General features: G+C 38.2%; 1 protein-coding gene across 5 annotated transcripts in view; it reads right to left on the bottom strand.

Annotated features, from left to right (window-relative positions):
• Positions 1–2,459: 2,459 nt before the first annotated feature.
• RGS7 (regulator of G protein signaling 7) overlaps positions 2,460–21,146 on the bottom strand; it is a 444,093-nt gene continuing 425,406 nt past the window's right edge. The window contains exons 16-19 of one of the 5 annotated variants that reach the window (XM_050950420.1): positions 17,760–17,849; positions 16,399–16,452; positions 14,724–14,804; positions 2,460–3,052 (exon numbers count right to left, since the gene is read on the bottom strand). In XM_050950420.1, coding sequence (XP_050806377.1) covers positions 14,730–14,804; positions 16,399–16,452; positions 17,760–17,849 — 219 coding nt within the window. In that variant the 3' untranslated portion in view covers positions 2,460–3,052; positions 14,724–14,729. The remainder of the gene's footprint in view (positions 3,053–14,723; positions 14,805–16,398; positions 16,453–17,759; positions 17,850–21,146) is intronic. The other 4 variants (XM_050950421.1, XM_050950423.1, XM_050950422.1 and 1 more) reach the window with 4 other exon arrangements.

Raw genomic sequence — 21,146 nt, 5'->3', positions numbered from 1 at the left:
ACATGGCATTCTTCACTTCCCGCCCAAAACTGGGATGCAATGTTTATTCCCAACGATAACACCTGCCACGTTCCATCCCAAATATGGAAATTTACCTACTGCTGATGTGATAGAAAAGAAAAAATACATTAACGTTTCCCCCTCCCATTTGTTTATCCTATTTATAGTGGGGCTAAGAATATGTGTGTGTGTTATACATACCAATCACCCCTTTCTCAAAAAAGCCCTTGCACAGGGTCACACAGGAAGTTTGTGGCAGAAATGGGATTAGAACTCAGATCTCTTGAGCCACAGCCCTGTGCCTTAATAAAAAGACCATTCCCTCTTTTCAGTGGAGTTGGCTTATATGCAGTATTATGCCCTCAAAGTATCAATGTTTGGTTGTTTTCCTTGATTTTCAGCATAATTTTCCTTCTTCTTTTCCCTTTCAGTCTCAGGTAGTGCTAGCTACTTTTCTCATGGATTCTGTACCAGTTAAAAGTGCTATTTCTTTAGGCCAAAGAGATATCTTACATTTTCCTACTCAACATGGCTTTGAAGTGTGAGAAACTTGCAATCTCTTTGCCATTTTGGGACCTGATTTTGCCAACCTTGAACAATAAATCCTTACTTATATGAATAATCCCAAAGAAAGAACTATTTGCATAATAATTGAGCAGAACGGAGCCCTTGAATTGGAATTCAAAGACATGACATTTGCAGTAAAGGGACTGCTCTTTGAAAACAATGTCTTGAACCACAGTATCATCTTTTTAGTTAAAAAAAATACTATCAAAAATGATTGTGGGAAAGTAACATTTTCTTGCACAACAGCTCTGCTCTCTGTATGCATTCAGTCAGCTTTGCTCACGTCAGTGAGTGACTTACGTTTTACTGCTTTTTATTAACAGGGCTAAAACAATGAACTGAACTCTATTTCTTCTTGCACTTCAGTGGAAATATTTGCTAAATTTCAATCTTGTTACACGAGTGTCACTGGGGACTTTATTTGCAGAGAAAAGGGGTCTAATCTAGCCTGCAAACATTTCATTTATTTACTGCTGCTGATGAATAAGATGAAAAGAACCCAATTTGATCCAGAGCACAAGCTGACTTGACTTGGTTGATAGTTAGAAAAAACTCTTTTTTTTTGTACTTGTGTGACGTTATTAATATAAACTGGGACCATACAGAACATGGTTTGCAACCAAGGTCCTGTAGTGGCACCAAATCCTATGTAAAGGGGGTCATATAAGGTGTCTAAGACCAGGTTATGGGTTGCTGGTTATGATTATGCTGTCTGTATGTCTGTATCATTTTGTAGTTGAAGTTATAAGTATTGGCTGTATACTGTCTGTATTTCAAATTGGTGCTGTAGTTCTGGGTGACACCCCCGACAAGTTGGTGTTAGCTCTGCTTAGCCTGCTTGATGGCGCATTAAGGATCATCACCTACACAACTGACCCATTGAGAGGAGGCAGATACGCCTTGTAACTCAGCAGGGTGTGCAGGAACTGGCCCATGTGATTGCAAACTCCATTTTGCTGTAATTTTCCACAGTAAGAACAAAGAAGTGTTCTTACACCTGGAAGAGCCTATATAAGGCTGATGCCTCATCTCCATCTTGTCTTCAATCCTGCTTCCTACCTCTGGAGGGACTTTGCTACAAGCTGAAGCTCTACACAAGGAACTGATGACCCATCCCAGTAGGGGATGTTCTCCAGAGACTTGATTTAAGCCTGCAGTTTACTCTATCACTGCTGCAAGCCTGAACTAAGAACTTTGCCATTACTGTATGTAATTGATTCCATTTAACCAATTCTAGCTTTCATCTCTACCTTTTTCCCTTTATGAATAAACCTTTAGCATTTAGATTCTAAAGGACTGGCAACAGCATGATTTGTGGGTAAGATCTGATGTGTATATTGACCTGGGTCTGGGGCTTGGCCCTGTGGGATCGAGAGAACCTTTTTCTGTTACTGGGGTGTTGGTTTTCATAACCATTCATCCTCAGGACGGGTGGCACTGGTGGTGATACTGGGAGACTGCAGTGTCTAAGGAAATTGCTTGTGTGACTTGTGGTCAGCCAGTGGGGTAAAACCGAAGTCATTTTTGTCTGGCTGGTTTGGTTTGCCTTAGAGGTGGAAAAACCCCAGCCTTGGGCTGTGACTGCCCTGTTTGAGCAATTGGTCCTGAATTGGCACTCTCTGTTGGGTCCCGCCAGAACTGTATCGTCACAACTTGTAAAGTAGGTATGTTTGATCTGGAGTGAGTTAATCAGCAAACATGGAACTCCAGGGTGTCATTTGAAAGTGCACTCAGAACTCCACTTTGAATCACTTTTCAAGATGGCTTTCTGTTTTTCTGGCTCAGCATCGAAATCCCAAATTTACCAAAGGAAAGAGATTCTGCATCTTTTAATGAAAGATAAAACAACAATATAAACATACACAAATTTACAGAGAAAGGATCAACTTTAATACATTTGGATTAAAAGGTGTTCTTTTTTAAATATGGTATAAAAATAAATGCAAGAAACATTAACAAAGAATATACAGACAACAGACAAAGACACAGGCTTTCTTTCTCTGTGTGAATACGTCAGTGAAATGGAACCTGCTGTGCTAATTTATTGTGCAATAAATGTGATGCCATATGTATATTTATTAGTATATGCATATTTTTTTTACATTTCTTCCAGTTTGTGTACGGACAGTATTTTTTAATAAACTGTGTCTAGCAGAAGCTTTTTTTTTCACTGTACTTGAGCTTGCAGAAAATAAAATGACACAGATCCAGCTTGATATGAAGGAGGAAGTGAGCAGACAATTTTCAAAATGGAGGCATCGAAAGGTTAGAGAGTCCCTCGGAGTCTGTAATGCCTTAGTATACACAAAAGAAAACAAGTCAGGTCCTTGCTCATGCAACATCTTGTTCTACTGTCCTCTGATTCAGGCAATCAGTGAGCTACAAAGTATGTATAATGATTTGAGTCTGCTTCCATGCTACAAGGATGATCCTTTTAGTAGGACTGCACTAGACTGGTTAACCTCTTTGAAGTGAGCGATTTCCCCTGAGGAAAAGATAAAAACAAAAAAACAGAAAACAGAGGCATGATCACCGAAAACCTATTCATCAGCAAGCACCTAGCAAATTCACAGTGATGTGGCAACATTATGGGGGCACCAATGGGAGCTAATGTCAAAACTTAAATTTGGAAAACTTTTTTGCTTTATACTTTGAACACCTGAAGAAACCTGAATCCAAAACTGCCAACAGAGAGATAGTTTTGCATAATAATCCAGAAAATTATAAACTACACAGTAACATCCAAAATGATCTATTTGTTCTTAGCAGCAAGCCTATGGCTTAAAATAGCTTCAAGGTGGCTACTGCAATTCAGCATGCCTCAGAATGCATTGAGATGAATGTTCTGAACTGCAATGATTCCAGTCCAAGAAATTACATAATCCACTCTGAAGGGTGGCTAAGTGCACAAGGCAGATTATACATTGAATACAAATAGGAAAACATCCTTCCTGTGAGCTAAGCTAAAGTTGTTGTTTTTTAGGGGGGAGAGAAGGAATATTCCTGTTTACAAGTATTGTACAGGTACATAACACAATGCTTTGAGGTCCCATGGATTCCATTTCATTACTTTGTTAGGAATTCCTGCTGATATAAAGGTATATTTTGGCATCTTAACTAACCATGGTAATAAGGTGGAATGAATGCCCCCAGGGACTGGATCTAGAGTGCAGGTGAGGAAAATCTACAATGCAGCATAACTAGTGAAAGTCTGCTGCTACTCATGGAAAGAGTAAGCAGATTTCACAGAGAATATGAGAAATGGGAAAAATCAAAACTTCCGACAAATTCGATATTTTTAACAGTAATTGCATGGCAAAAAAGTCTCTTTTTGTCATGTCAGTGAAAAGTTATTTCTGTTATGTTTGCTGTATTATTATTACTCAGCTGACTTACACAAATAAATCTGATGTTGATATCTATATTCATCATAAATTCAATTTTCCCCTCACAGGGATTCATAACTCAACTGTAAACACGTGCTGAAATATGATGCATCAGCATATCAACTGGAGTGGATTTTCACAAAAATGAACTAAAATAGCTCTTACATTTACAAGTACAAAGAACAGAACTTTCAGTAATCTGGATACAATTTTCCCCCGCTACAACCTATTTGTTTTTAACAGAACACATGATCTGCCATGCTGGATAAGAGGCCATCAATATGCTGCCTCTGACAGTAAGACTAGTTGGTACTTCAGAAGAAGGCAAGTCTGCTCCCAACTACTCTCTCCTATCTCTGCCTCCAGCCTCCTCACTCACTCACCCATATCCCATTTTACAGCGCGTAAGTTGCACATGAAGCAACCATTTTATGCAACACTTTCAATGCACATGTCCACTCTCACTGTTCCAGATTGCAGATTACATAAATTGGTCAGCAACTAAACTAATCTAGGAAATGTTTGACTGGTTTCTGCCAATAAACTATTTAAAAAAAAAAACATTATTAGATCTGAGTTATTTTGCACTCATACATTCAACATGTTCATATTTTTAATATTTTTGTGGGTGCTGCAATTTACGTAAAATTGAGTCCCTAATATTTAAGCTTTAAGCACAAGATTAAGTTCTTTTCGGAACTGGGGCTGAAAGTTAAGTGGTCTCAAAGAAGTGACAAATCTGTCATTGCCCAATAATGAAATTAGTTTGTAATGAAATTTTAAGTCTCATGCTTATTTATTTATAATTATAATTCTCTTGGGTGAGTTATTATTCTGACTTTATTTGGTTGGGGTCTGTGTCTTTGTTAAGCTTTGAGAAAAAAGTAGTTTTTCCAAACTGCAGTTTATAACCTATAATGTTACATTGTTTTCACTTATTTTCTTTTTAAGGGGGCAAGGAATGTCACATCAGCTGTATGATAATTAGATGGATAATTTAAGGAGACATTTTCAAAGGAGTCTAAGAAAGTTCTGCACTCAACTCCCATTACATTTTAATAGCATTTGGGTAGCTAACTCCTTTAGGCTGATTTGAAAATCCCAGCAAAATACATAAGCACATGCTTAACTTTGATTTTTATGAAATTATTCATATGCATAATATTAAGCATGTATTTAAGTATATGGATTGGTGCATATGGGCTTTGCAACTTTCTGAATACATATTCATTCAGAAGATCTTGAGATAATGAAATCCCTGCTGTGAAGTCTGTACAAGGACACTGATTTGTACAACAGTGCACTCTCCTGAACATGGATCTGAGAAAACTACACAGATCAGCAATTATCAGCACTGTGATAAAGCATTTGTTATGACATCAGACAACAGAAGATTCTTATTCAGCTTTTAGCTGCAAATACCATACTAGCACTAGGTTTTTGAAAGTTTCGAAGTCTGTGAAATGTTCAATGAACTAGGGCCAGGTTCTGATCCCTTTCCATGCCAGTGGTTTTGGGGAGGCATTTATGATATCTTGCAAAAATGAGGCAATTTTGATTCAAAACCAGGCAAACAGTGGCAGTTTTGATTGTTAATTTGAATTTTGAGACATGCACAATCCATTACATGCACTATTTTAAAGTTACTCCATAGATGTGGTAACTGGTTATGACCAGTTTTTAGTATTTACAAATTAGCTTTAAATTATAACAGGACAGTTGAAAATACTACAGATTCATACAACAACAAAGGTGAGTAATGGAAAAGACCCTCTATAGCATTAATTTCCTCCATCTTGCTCCCCTAGTATGTTTTCCAATCTTTTGGCCACTCTAGCTTTCAAATTGCCAAGCAATGGGGCTGCACTACTTCCCCAAGAAGACTATTCTACTGCTTTAAAATATGAAATGCGGCAAAGGTAGCTGAACAATGTGCATGGAACTTCATGTGTCCCATTCTAGAAGATGGCAAGAGAACTACTTTACAATTAAAACGTGGTTCTGGTCAGAAAAGAGGCTATTTAAACATGGCAGCTTCTTATTCAACAGATCTGCTTCATTTGTGCATTTGGAATCATATCTGTGCACTTCAGTGTGAAAACAAGATTTAACTACATTCTGTTTATATTAACATATGGAGCCAAAGCAGCTAAGAGAGAGTTGGATTGCATTCTGGCTTGGACATCAAACAAAGCTAATAAGTTCCAGTTTGAAGAATCTTTACCTCAAGGTCTAGAAAGCTGTACACTTCAAATCTATTCTAAAGTGTACTTCTACTCTGAAAGCTGACTATTTAAAAATAGCAAGGTAGGGTTTTATATTTATTGCCTCTCAAGGACTCCCAGATGTGCTCAATTTACAAAAAAAGTTGTTTTTATCTAGATGTCACCTCTCCTAAATCATCCAGTGAACAGACATTCAAGTTGGGCTCTTTTTTCTTGTGCATCATCACTGTAATAAAGATTCTGCAGGCCAAATATGATCTAAGTGACACCTGTGATTCTTCATTAACAGTGCATGAGTACCACAGGTGTAACTGATTGGAATTTAGTAAACAATTCTGTAGATGAAGCACAAAAAGGAATAGAGTGCACTCTCTCTCTCTCCCTCTCTCTCTCTCTCTGATATATTTACTCTTGGGGTGCTAACAGAAGTAAAAACAATAGAAAAGTGCGTGAGTCACAAAACCCAGCAGATATGCTTCTGAATACTTACAGGCAACACAGCCGTTGAGGAACAAGATGATACTGATACACAGTTACTTTTCAGAGTAGTACTCTGAGGCCCATATCTGAACTTTTCCAAAAGTAAGAGGATGTGCTAATCCAGCAATTTTGTCTGCGCAGATGTAACTGAGAGAAGAATGTTGCACTGCAATTCGAATCTAGATAACAATTCTGTTATAATGGCCATGCTAAATCAGAATCCAGCTCAAATTCTGTGTTGGCTTTCGAAGCCTAACAAAACAGAGAGTAGAGGTATTGGCAGAGTGAGCAGGTATAACTCTGAATACACACAGGCAGCAGATGTGTTAATTAAGGTGCTAATGTTTTATGTAGTTACTTCTCAGAGTACAAATGTACTTTAAAGTAGATAGAGAAAATGACACAACCAGCTAAACCAAGTAAGCAATTTTGGGGATTATTTAGGCCCAGAAAGAAACATATAAAATCGTATCCAATTAAACACCATATTAGAACTGAAGAACACTGATTTATTTACATAGCACCATACTAATGTCTCGAATGACTCACAAACATGCCAGCAACAATTTCAATAAAATACTTTACTTGTTTATACAAGCCAACATTAAAACTCCATATGAGCTGGGACAGAAACACATGGAAGAGGAATTGTAGAGGGAAAGAAAAGGAGAAGATACTTGTTTAACCTTTAAAAAGGTTAATTTTCATCATTTCTGCTCCTGTTGAGAAAGCTCAACAGCCCCTTTTTATGTTCTTTTCATTGTTAGAGCAGATGCTACTCAGTCGCATCAATATCTCTAGAGCTGCTAGTAATAAACTCCCAAGCATCTAACTGTGTGACAGATGCACAATATGCACAGGCGTGAACATAATGAGATCAAGAAATTTTACCAAACCCTTTGCTCTCTCAGTTATTCATCTGCTCATGTGTTGCACACCTGTGGCATGCTGGCAATATGGCTGGTTTCAGCATGAGAAACTCCCAAGTGAAATCCCAGCTTTCTACAAATAAAGGCTTTATTTGTTAGGAGTAGGACATCTGGAGAGATCAAGGAGCACGGAGTAAGACTCAAAGAAATACTTTTGTAGGCTTTAGCCAGCCATTATTCCCCTTAATGTGACTTTCTGTGCCAAAAATCCTTCCCCATCTTCCACAGATCTTCCACAGTTGCACGGGTATGCTTCTGCTTCAGGAAGTAGGAAGAAGCAAGATTTATAAAGCTTGTACAAGCATTCTCACCACAATAGCGGTACCAAGGAGCCCAATAGGCTTTGTAGGGGGTTCAGGGCAGGGTCAAGATTCTTCTTCCCTTCAACCTGTTGTAAGAATTTGCCCTCCTATGGCTAGGGAAAAGGAAAATGTAAGATCATGGCCAAAGATGTGGCTTCACTCAGACCACCTCTGATGGAGGTGACTAATTGACAGAGTGAATAGGGGAGAAGAAAATGGCTCTGAGAGTGAGTGGCTTTCCCAGTTTTGCTATGTCCCCCCATTTTGCCACTGTCTCTGCCCCTCGGTGTTTCTCCTTTTATTCCTTCACTAGTGGCTCTTTCCTTCAATGAAACTTCAGGCCTTCCCTAGATTGGGACCTGGGAGAAACATTGACATGCTTAACAGTTGAAGTGTGGAGTAGAAAATAAATAAGGCTTAGAGGGTAACATTTTCAAACACTGCCTAAGTGACTTAGAAGCCTAAGTTCTCGTGAGAGTCAATGGCTCCTAAGTCACTTGTGTACTTTTGAAAATTTTACCCAGGGTTTGTGTGTTAGTTTAAAATGGGACTGATTTGTGAACTGATTTTATTTTTTCTGAGACTGCAGCAATGATCAGTGGGATGGAAAAGAGGAGCAATCACGTGTTATTGAAGACTGGCATAACAGGGAGAGATGGAGGCAGTGGCTACATAAGGTGAAGCACCTTTGAGGTGCTAGGTTCTAGTCATTTGTATCTGAAACCTAACCTGCCAAATACGGTTCTATTACTTTGGGCCAAATCCTGGAGCCAGGCAAAACTTAACTAGGAATGGAGTAAAATATTGCTCTTTGTTTATTTTGATTAATTGTTGGCAGAGCTGGACAGGAAATGCTATGCATGATTTTGAAAATATTTCCTGAAAGTTGAAATCTTGAAAATCTTGAACCAATTTTTTTAAAATGGTTTGAGTCAATCAAAATGTTTCATTTCAATAACTGTGAAATGTTTTGTTTAGATTTGGACCACATTTTAAAATATTTTCATTTATGTATGTAAATATTTTTAATATTTAGCTTAAATTTTGAAACAAAAAGTAATTTTGAAGCAGAAGACCAGAATTTGTTGTTTAGAAAATGCCTGAATGGAATTTTTTGATAATTTGGGGGTGTGGGGAGATGTTAAGAAATGCATAGAAACCAACACTCTCTCCTAAAAAGTTTCAGTTTTGATGAATTGGCTAACTTGGTTTTCTAACAAAAAATGTTTCACTGAAAGATTCCCGAACAGCTCTAACTGTTGGTAGTAAACTAGTACATTTTAGTTCTCAAAACTGGCTTCTGGGAAGACTTACTCCATAAGTCTAAGTAAAACATAGTTCTGTATTGGATTCATAATGTTCAGTGACTGAGGTTCCATTAAGTTCCTTTCATTGTTACATATGAAATCTTACATGTTTGTACACAAAGATCCCTTAAGAATGATAACATGAGAAATCAATTGCAATTTTCACATCTATTGTCTAACATGGTCCTAAAATGATTGAATGCAAAACCAACTCTAAGAACACAGAAAGTCCATCACCCCCTAATGGAAATAAGTGTGAAGGATAGTTTAAACAATTTGAATTTCTTTCTGTATGCCACAATTTGACATGTCAATGCTAAGTGATATTTTGTTGAGCCATTGTGAAAATAGGATGTGTTTAATGGTCCTGACAATTTCACATCTCATGCATGAAGTACTCTAATGTTTGCTCATTGGGCTGGAGATGATAACATCAAGGGACACTGCTAAATATGCCTATTAGGCAAGCAGGGATGAATGTCTCAGGGCTTTAGCACTGAATCCTATAAAACTGAGTTTGGTGATGTTTGTTTTGTCATGGATGTATATACATGTAACAAAACAAAGACCAACCTGCAACTTGTACACTCCTTGGCTGTCTCTGCAGTGAGGCGATATAACTCCCTGGATGTGGAGATAAAACTAGCCTATCACCTTAAAGGAAATCCCTTCAATTTTGACTTTAGGAACATTGAGTACAGCAGGGTGCAGGAAGCTGGCACTGCTCGTAGATGGAAAACATCAGTAAATAGGCTGTCAATCCAGCACCTTTCATGAATCCTAAATTTTGATGAAAATTTAAAAAATAGAAGTCATCCTTCAAGGATTTCTCTCCTATACCGCCTCTTAGGTTTATCTGTGCTCCTTTACATAGCAACACATGTGTATAGATTTTATTTTTTGTTTCTACACTTACATTTATTACCAGAGCTGACTGAAATTTCATGACTTAAGTTTTATATGATCTTTTTTCAATAACATGTTTGATATTCAATGAAAATATCCATTTGATTGGAAATTTCGTTGAAAAAATTGTTGCGATCTGATTTTTTTACATTATTAATTTTTAATTTCCACAAAAATGTGTTACAGTTGATATTTGAAAGGAGATAGGATAAGATTTAAATACACTGCTAAGGTACTACAAAAAGAGTGAACGTGTATACGTTATTCCAGGGAACTTCTAGGCTGGCTTTGAAGCTGGGGGACTTCGACATTGCAATCAAACATGCAGCTGGCGAAGCCTTCAGACAGCACACTTATTGCTCACACACATCTGACATATTGCATTATGGGGGGAGTTAGCCCAGCCAGCTAAGTTGAGGTAAAGGTGTTAACCTGCATCCACACTATGGAAAGATTGTGGTTATATATTGCAGTTAGTTAACACACATTAGCTAGCTTCTACCTAACCTCAGCCTCTTTTTCTGATCTAGAAAAGCCTCTCCCTCTCTTGCATGGATTGTTCTCTTTGCCAGGGCCAGCTCCAGGGGTTTTGCTGCCCCAAGCAGACAAAAAAAAAAAAAGCCGTGATCACGATCTGTGGCAACTCAGCGGTAGGTCCTTCGCTCCCAGCGGGAGTGAGGGACCCTCCACCGAATTGCCGCCGAATACCTGAAAGTGCCACCTTGCTCCGGAGTTGCCACCCCAAGCACCTGCTTGATAAGCTGGTGCCTGGAGCTGGCCCTGCTCTTTGCTGGCAGCCAACTATCTCTTCATCCCTCTCTGCTTGAGATACAGTAAGCTTGTAGGTTTGCTGTTACTTACTCACTACCCCAGTGAGCAACGTGGTGCTTTGTTCATCATTCCCCTCTACACACAGACTTCCCTCAATAGGCTGTAACCTTACAATCTACCTTGTCTAGGGAGTGTTACATTGTTGCATCTCCCCAGAAGCAGATCAGAGAACAAGTTCTGTCTCAGTCACAATTCCTCTCTTGCTCTGGGAGGCAGAGTAAATTAGCTACTTACAGAATCCTAGGTTTAGAAGGGACCACAAGAGACATCTAGTCTGACCCCCTGCCAAGATGCAGGATTTCTGTGTAAACCATCCTGTTCCAAGGTTCTACTGTTTTTGGTGGGGAAGCTGCATGCCCCTTGTCCAGCTAGAGTATATCTACACTGCAGCTGGAAGAGAGCTTCTCAGCCAGGGTAGACAGACACGCTAGTGGGGTACGAGCTAGTGTGCTAAAAATAGCAGTGTGGATGTTGTGGCTCCAGTGGAGACTCAGGCTAGCCACCTGAAATCAGACTCAAGGGGTAGGGTGGGCTTGAGATCTTGTGCTGCAACATCTTCACTGCTATTTTTAGCTCTCTAGCTCAAACCCTGTTAGCAGGAGCCTGTGTACTTGGGCTGGCCGGGCAAGAAGGGGAAGTGGGAGGAGCCAAAAGTTCTCCCACTCTCTGACTCCTCTCCAGCATCCTGCCTGCCTACGGGACTATAACAGGGGTATCAGGTAAACAGAACCTGCTTTTCCCACTGTGGTCACATCATAATGTGAGCAGCTCCACAGGGGGATAGAGAGGCATGCATGGCTGAGAAAGATCTGAGATCACCTTGCCTTTAGCTACTATTCCAAATCCATGCACAAGCCTAAACTGAACATCTACATGCCACTTCATTTTCAGTGTGCTGCAATGTTTTTCTGCAGTTATTTGGGAGTTCTGAGTATACCAAGGCAAAATAAACAGAATAATTTTGCCTTTTTGCTATTCATTTCTATACACTAGTAAAATGTATTGTGAGCAGTAACAAATGCGACATTTATATAGAAATCTTTTCTCCATGCTATTATTGTGTCTATATAGTGCTCATCTTTATGGCATTATTAACTGATATTGATCTATAGTAGAGAATACCAAGAGGGTTATAATTTTGCAGTGATGAAATTTATGTGGCAATATAAACATGCTGATATCTATAGCTCATCAATATTTGATGGCACGTGGTGCATTAGGATTTTCACAAAATGAACTGAATTACTGAGAGCTTTCTAGAGAGACTTTTTTCCAGTGTCCAAGAAACACAAAATTGAATTTAGCTTTTCTGTCCTTTTTTTTTTGTAAATTGTGTTACATGGCCAGAAATATGAATCGTTCTGTTACAGAAATAACTATATTGCATAATGAAGGGAAAATCTCAAGAGAACTTTCTGACTTAGCAAATGCTTTTGCAGGCAAGTGTAACCCAGAGTGAGTCTCTGTCCTCCTCTATGGCCCTTTAAGTGCAAGTGTTAGAGGGCCATGCTTTTAGCTCCAGAGTTCTGGGGTACAGTCCCCACAGACAATCCAGCCAGGGTACTGTTATACAAATACATCAGTTTGTAAACTGACAGGTGCTAGTTTGCAAAATCCAGAAGTCCTCATTCCACTTCTCACTCTACTTGCCATACTCACACAGTGGCACCTTGCTACTGAAGTAGTTACATTGAGGTCAATGCACACCTGAGTTAGGAAGTCCTCCTGGTTTCCAATCCAGTCATGATCACTGATGTTCTAAGTGATGGGACTATGCCTAGAACTTTTTACGGCCAAATTTTCAAACAGATGCCTTTGCTGGGAATGGAAACTATCCATGTGCACACACAAACAGGACATTGTACATATAAATGTGGGAAGCTGTGCTCACAAGTGAGCAGTTGAGTTCACAAGTACTCCCATTAGCAAGCAGCAAGTCCAGATATGTCTGTGCTGTTACTGTTCAGTGTGTGTGCATGTGTACTACACAATGGCAACTGAAGTGCCTGTGTTTGAATATTTGGCCCTTTTTATGTGAGTGGACACAGTTGATACTAGCAGGACTTCCCTTAAACGTGATGCTGAGTTGATTTTTTCTGAGTTAAAAAGAGATACCACAAACAATAGAATCATATTGCAAATATAAAGATCCCATTTTAGGACCAATTCTGGGAGTTGCCAAGAGTCTGCTGTTTGCAATGGGAGTTGAAGGTTTCAACACCACACAGAAGATTTTCAGCAGCTTGCAGAATTGGGCCTATCCAGAACCTTCTTACATCTTGGTAGTGGTGGGAGAAATAAGAAGAGTACTAATATTTTATTCCCACTCTCATTACTCAGTAACAAGCCAGGACAAAAAAAAGGACCAAATACCTACATATCAAGGCAAAATGCTAAACACACAATTGGGAAGACTTTGTCACCCTTTTCAATTCTAGCCAACTACTCCATTATTCCACCCATTCTTTCCTCACTTGCCACCCTTTAGTGCTATATTCACCCCAAAATCTTTCCCCTGCCCAGACTCTCTTCCCTTTACACTCTCTCTTTTATTCTCCACCCTTTTTTTAAATTGTTCTTACCCTATCTCAGAATTGTTATTACTTAATACAAATTTCCCAAATCATTCTGTGGCATCTACCTTGTTCTGGGGTATAGGGTGACAAAGTTCAAAAGACAAAAGTCATTAAAGGGGGTGGAGGGTAGGAGGAAAATTGAGAAGAGGAGATACATACAGAGTTAGAATGAATACATTGCAGAAAAGTTAACATTTACTTTGGGTAACATTCTTCAGTGATTTACCACACATTAAATTTAACATTCTAGTTCATATTTTATCTGGGTTTTATCTGTATATTGGACATTACATATTATTAATTATTATTATTATTATTATTATATATTAGCAGTGACGACTAAATTTTCTTTTCAACAGCACTAGGCAGACTGAAATCATTTCATCTGCACTGGGCCACCTTTGGTTCAAAACTCCCATAGTTATCCCCATTATTGTAGGTTGCCACTGGTTGATTGGGAAAAGTCTAGCTCTCAAAAGTCACAGTATGCTGTCATTGTTCCCATGTTTTCTTTATTAGTGCAGCCTTGATTATATAAGACAGGAACTCCCATTAAACATCTCAGTGAAAGAAAGTATGAGTGTTATGTATAAAGTTGTTTTATAGAACAATCTCTTTAGACAATACATAAATCACAGTGAAACATGCTGTGGCAACACCACCATGCAAAAAATAGGGGTTTTTGTTTCAAACTTTTTTGTTTGTTTCATAGCTATTTATTCATTTTTAATGAGTTTTACCTAACAACTTTAACCTGGACTTTTAGTGACTTTGTCCCATTGAATCCAAATTAATTTCTGATTTTACAAAATAAGATACCCAATATGTATTATAGGAAACCTTTATCTATAATGAAACATCAAAAATATATATTGTTTTCTTTTAGCATGTGAGATACCCCCACAGCCTCATCATAGAACTTTGGTCTTTCATTTCACTTTTTTCTTTTTTGTTTAGCATAAAATAAATTTATTTTAAAGAGATAAGAACTCATTATACAGGAGGCTGTTTATGAGAACTGCCCCTCCTCCCTTATAAACTAAAAACAAAAACCATGATCTTTGCTGAAGCTTTTTATACTTTTCATTTCAACACACACAGCTCCATTAACCGATAGTCACAGCAAAAGCCACAACAAACACACACAGCAGCGTGAACTGCACAATTCAACAGACAATGCAGACAAACTTGAGTATAATCCAAGATCTTTCTACCTCTTTTCATAACAGGTTAGTGCTCGCCCTCAGTGTTGGTGTACAGTTTTTATGGCATGGAAAAATAGGGATGTTTCTGCCCTACAAAAATAAATGTGTTGAATGCTTTAGTTTGAACTTGCACAATGTCAAAAAAAGACCTAAAGACTGGCACAAATAAAAATAATCCAGTAAGTGAAGACATCGGTGGAGCTCATGGCTGGTGGTGGGAAAATGTGGATAAGAAATCCAACAACATCCATTTTTACCTTGCTGCAACATCTTTCAAAAATAAATTCTTACATTTTGGTGAATAAGGAACAGAGCAGAATTGAAGTGTGTAGACAGGATTTGTGGCTGCTTGTACTGTGTCACTGAAATGACATTCAAACAAACTCCTAGTGCATCATAAGCATCAACTGCTCACAAGGCACCTTTGAACCTGAGAAGCATTATTAGGCTTGAGAGAAGTTGGGGACATTTGTTACAGGTTATTTCCCACCCCCTTCCATGCCCCATTATAAGATTGGCCGGACCCCATCTAGGACAAAATAGGAATAGCAAAAGGAAAGGAAACCAATGTATTAAAATACTCATCAAACATAGTATTTGGAGAGATCATCTTAATGCCACTATAATAAAGCCATGGTGCACCCACCCCTTGAATACTGTGTGCAGTTCTGGTCACCCCATCTCAAAAAAAGTTATATTAGAATTGGAAAGATACAGAGAAGGGCAACAAAAACCAGCAGGGAGATGGAACAGCTTCCATATGAGGAGAGATTAAAAAGAGTGGCACTGTTCTGCTTGGAAAAGAGATGACTAACAAGGTGGGGTGTGTGTATGTATGATAGAGGTTTATAAAATCATGACTGGTGTGGAGAAAGTGAATAGTGAAGTGTTATTTACCCCTTCATATAACACAAGAGTCAGCAGTCACCCAATGAAATTAATAGACAGCAGGTTTAAAACAAACATAAGGAAGTATGTCTTCACACAATGTGAAGTCAACCTGTGGAACTCATTGCCAGGGGATGTTGTGAAGACCAAAATTATAACTGGGTTAAAAAAGAATTAGAGGATAGATCCATCCATGGCTATTAGCCAAGAAGGTCAAGGACACAATGTATTGCTCCAGGTGTCCCTAAACCTCTGATTCCCAGAAGCTGGGACTGGACAACAGGGGATGGATCACTTGATAATTGGCCTGTTCAGTTCATTCCCTCTGAAGTGTCTGGCACTGGCAACTTTTGTAAGATTGGATGCTGGGCTAGATGGACCCTGTATGTCTGTTCTTATGATGCACTAGGAAAGGTAACAGCATGAAGCAGGTTTCCAGAGGTTCCTTTAGTTTAATGAAAAAAATGAAGAGTGAATTAACTCCGTTTTCTAGGGTGTATTTCATGTTTCTTAATGCAAACAGTATGGCTCCCACAGATCCATTTCTCCATTTATAGCAACAATAACAACCTGGTTTTCTCTGAGGTTAGTCAGTAAGAGGAGGGAGAGCTGGGGGAGGACTGTAATGAAAGCCTAGTACAAAGCTGCCATTTCTATGTAAAGTTGTAAACTTGCATGAATGCAAAGCTTTACCTGCTGCCATACAGAAGGAGAAAAGGTGAGGGAATAGGGTGGTGGTGGGGAGAAGGGTGTTTCATTGATCAGGCTCATTAGTTTGCCAAGGTTACAAACTTACCACATTGCGTGTGAATTTCTCAAAAGATGTTCGACGATCCAGTGTGTTTTCCAACTTAAATTAAAAAAGGGGGAAATAAAAAAAGGAAAAAGAAAAGGGGAGAAAAAAGAAGAAGAGCAAGAAACAAATAGAGCAGAAAAGAAGGAATGATGAAACAATGGACTGCAAAACAAAACTCATGTACAAATCAAGAAGCAAAAGTAGGTATGAAACTGCTAATGAATGCCTGTTATAGAACAATGGACGGGCAAAGCAGTTATAATATTTGATAAAAAAAACTTTTCTCAAGTGGATCAAACTGGTTTGATTAAAAAGAAAAACTGAAAATAAAAAAAAAATTATGAAGAGCATTTCTTGTGTCAATGAACTGACATTTGCAAAACTTAAGGACTTCGCATACACAGTAGCAGCTCTGTGGAACTTTCAACATTTCTCCATATTGGATGATCAGAAACTAACATTTGAATAAAAACCATACAGTACTTCCATATAATTTTTAGATTTTTATTTTATGCACAGTTTAGTATTATCAAGATCAGAACTAGCTTACTATTACTTCTACACAGGATATTGGGCCTGATTTTGCAAACAGTGTTCCCAACTAATTGCAATAGGATTTAAAAATTTGTGGTGGTTGCACAATCAGACCCACTAATAACAAACAACAATTTCATTATAGACTTTTGCATCAAAAAGTGTTTTGGAATATCCTTGCATTCAGCACTTTGACCCCCTATCATGTAAGATGCTCCACACAGTGAAGGGTTTGTCTCTGCAGAGCTCATTGCATAACCTGGACCTTAAAAAGCAAGGGTGCTGTACCATGGTAAGATTTTTTGTTTGCACAAGTATGACATGATCTCACATTCATATTAGATTCCTAACCTGATAAAACTAGACATATAATCACAGGGAGGGAAAGAAATCCTAAGATACTTTTTAAAAAATTGAAATCAGAAGTTATTTATACCAATGAGATCAATTTTAAACAAATCAGTAGGCTTCATAAATAAAAATAAAGAAAATGAGAATTATCATATCTGCAAATTTGAAAGACTACACTGCAGGGATTTTATTTTATTTAAAATATTTGTAAACTACTTTTCACTTTAAGTTGCTGGTAACAAAAAGAGTGCTACAACGTGAGATGTAAAAACAAAAATAGGTTTTGCTAATTTAACTTATTAAAACATACACGCGTGAAGGATACATTTATCAAACTACTGTATGTATGTGACCCTCTAAATAAGCCAACCTGGTCACCTACCAGATATCCAGCTGCACTTGCACAGGGGAGAGAAATCCACATATTGTAGCAAACAACCACCACCGAGCAACAAAAAGACAAGATGGACCAATACCTTTTTCTTGGCCTGTAGCAGCTCCTGGTAGGCACTGGATCGTATAAAACGAGGATAGGAATCACTTTTCATCAATTTGTAAATGTGCTCCTGAAGAGAAAAGACATAACATTTTAAAAAATTGACATTTTGAATGGATGTTCTGAAAACAAGATGCGGTGGACTAAAATAAAAAAGGTAAATAACAGAATCTTTAATGCCACTATCGAGAGATACTGGAGATTATTAGTAATATATTTTTATAGAAGGAGCCTTGGCTGCAGTTCTAGAGTTAAGGCTGAATTGACTTTTGTTCTTAAAGTAGAATCCACCACCTTGTCATGTGTGAAGAATACAGTGTACTTTCCCCTTAAATTAAAGCACTTGTTCTATATTTGAGTGAATTTTCTGAGAATTTACAAGTACATCAGCTAAATAGACTCTCCAAAAAATGTAACACCCATATAAAACCATTTTTTGTCCCAAATTACTTTACTAACAGAATAATGCAATCTTCCATTATAGATAAATTTACTGAATAGTCCATTGGCTACACTTGTAGACATTGTATTTCGGGTTAATTGGCCTTTCTGCTAAACTCCACCCTGTAGTGATACCATGAGGGGTGAGGACTCAAATGTTGTCTTTAAATTTAATCTAATCCGGGGCTGCAAACACTAGTATGCACTGACCGTAACTGCATCACCTCACTACAGGACAGCGTTAAAGTGCCTTAACTGTCCATTTACATACCGTACCATAACACGTTTGGATTTCTTTTAAATTGAACCTTAACTATTTCCTGAATCTGGTTTTCAGATTATTACAATATCCCTGTAATATGTTTATCTGTAATTTACTGATATGTATTCAGACATAAATCCAGTTTAATATACCCTGAGAGCCCAGTCAAGATCATGCCCCAGGTACTGTTCAGATGCATGTGAACTCATGCCCTGCAGAATTTACAGATATCTACAGAGCCAAGGCCACTCTAGCTATAGGCAAACTAAGCAGCTTCCAAGGGCTTCGGATTTCTGGGCAGCTGCCCAGGGTAGTAGATTTGACCTGGCCGCCCATCTGTTATAACAGAGAGGTGGCTGGGCCAAACCTGAGTGGCTCGGGGGCAGCATACTAAAGTGTGCCTAGGGCAGCAGATTGTGTTGAGCAGCCTCTGCTACAGAGAGAGAGAGAGAATGCTCAGAAATCAAATTCACAGAATGCCTTAAAAGCTGAAGGGCTAAAATGTAAAGTAGTCTAAGTCCATGAGTCTGTATTTGTTTTTATACAGTTGGGGTGGGAGGGTTTAAAACCCCCCAATATGAATAGAAATATATATTTGTAAGCATTCAATGAAACCAGTTTATAAAACAATTTAAACTCTCTCCTGCAGTATAGGGAAATCCTGGTACAACAACACTGACCTAGTGAATGAATCTGAAAGTGAAAATCCTAACACTTTATACAGTGCAAGCTGAGTGAATGGAGAAAGTAAATGAAAGGAGACAAAATGTAGGTAGAAGTCAATCAAATTTTCAAAATTCTCTCAGTTTGGATAATCTAATGCATTTATAAACTTTGAAAAGTGATCATGTAAAAAAATAGCACCTTCTGACCCAACATGCTACCTTCATGCATTCATATCTGGCCCCTTTAGTGTCTTTACACCATTTGATTTTTTTTTTTTTAGCACAGCTAATATAGCTAAGAGAGAACAAAGAGGATTATGTTCCTTCATCCATAGTATCAGAACAGAATTGGTTAACAACATTCAGCCAATTGGATCTATGCAAACACCATTGTAAACAACAGCCTCGCAGATGTGTCACAGAGAATAACTTAAACTGCAGAATTTATTACTGGTGGTAATGCACAAGAAGTAAAGAACCCAGGTTGTTTCTCAGATTCCAGGTTAAGCTGGCAAAGCTGGAGTTAGAAAAAATATTTTTTTTTTACTTGTAAATTGAACACATTAGAGCTGGACTCTTCAAGAGACAAATATGGAACCTCATTATGCCATTTTTATAGTGAGTCACCTTACAGACTAGAGCTGTATTTTAAACAAAAATAAAGTTACTTGTTTGATGCCCTGGAGACTCCTCAACTCTAAACCTGGCAGACCATCATAAGCAGCAAATTCCAAAAGAAGGGGCCCTCTACTGAAAAAATCTTGCCATTTTAGCACAGTGGGTAAAGATCATAATGTTCAAGGTAGGACAGGTGAGCCTTATCCTGATTGCTCTGAGTGAGAAGTGTTCACTGCCAGACTTAAATTACACTGAACAAGATCAAAGGAGGGAGTTCTGATGGGAAAAAGCCTCTTTGCATAGAGTCTGCATACTCCAGACTATACACAAATGGAAAAAAATCTAGAAAGAAAATAAAGGAGTGTTGAGCTTTCATACCCATTTTCCAAAACTAGAATAATGGCAAGGAAGGTTGCTTTTCTTTAGCTATTGCAGTTCCAACATATCTCTGCTTCCAGAGCTCCTGTATTTCTGAAGTATTTAACTATGTAATTTATGTCTTTGTTTTATGTGTACTGTACCATTAAATTTCTAAGGGCTCAGCATAGGCAGACAATCATTGTGTGTTCAGTTTAATGCAGACTATCAGAGTGGAGACATATTGTGTGCTCCCTCAGGAAAATTTTGCTGTTTTGTGCTGCGCTATTCTCAATCTAAAACAAAGGCTACTCGGACTGGAGTTATCGGTTTGCTATGTGTATCGTACCGTATTTCTTTTTTAAATCAACCCACGAAGTGTAAAATGGCGAAAAAAAATCTTAGAAAGTCATACTCAATCGTCCTTCATTCCTAGAATATCACTCCTTGAAGAACAGTTCCTAGAAGACTACTATGCTGTTCAGTGGATATTACTTTTACAATGAGGTTTATAAGGTACAATTGTACATAGAATTGAGAAATAACCTCAGTACAAGCCTTTATATTTATTCCTCCCATGGGACAAACAGTCTTTTCTTGGTATAAACTTTTGCCTCCTATAAATGCTAATGAGAGGTATGAACATGCATCCAGAGAAGAACAGATTCCTCATTTTGGTTAAGAAAAGTCCTTCAAGAGCAGATCCTGAGAGGCAGAAATTCGTTTGATTTTCTGTAGCATTTTTACCTCAACTGAACAAAAGGGTTAAGAAACCTGGTACCTGAAGAGAATGAACTTCACTGTACCTATATTGGACTACACTCCCGGCTAGCAGGGCAGATTCACACATGTGCAGGGCACCAGCTTGAAGCCTTTGCACCACTACAGTCATCAAAATTGTGGCTCATATGACACTTAAGCAATGCATAGGCCTTAATCCAAGGAATGAGTTTCCCCCATACTGCATTGATACTGATATTTTTAGAAAAGTGAACACTATATTATCTCTACCAAATATATCTGT

The sequence above is a fragment of the Gopherus flavomarginatus genome, chromosome 4 (genome assembly GCF_025201925.1).
Source record: "Gopherus flavomarginatus isolate rGopFla2 chromosome 4, rGopFla2.mat.asm, whole genome shotgun sequence".
NCBI lineage: Eukaryota > Metazoa > Chordata > Testudines > Testudinidae > Gopherus > Gopherus flavomarginatus.
This window is presented reverse-complemented; position numbering and strand designations above follow the sequence as displayed.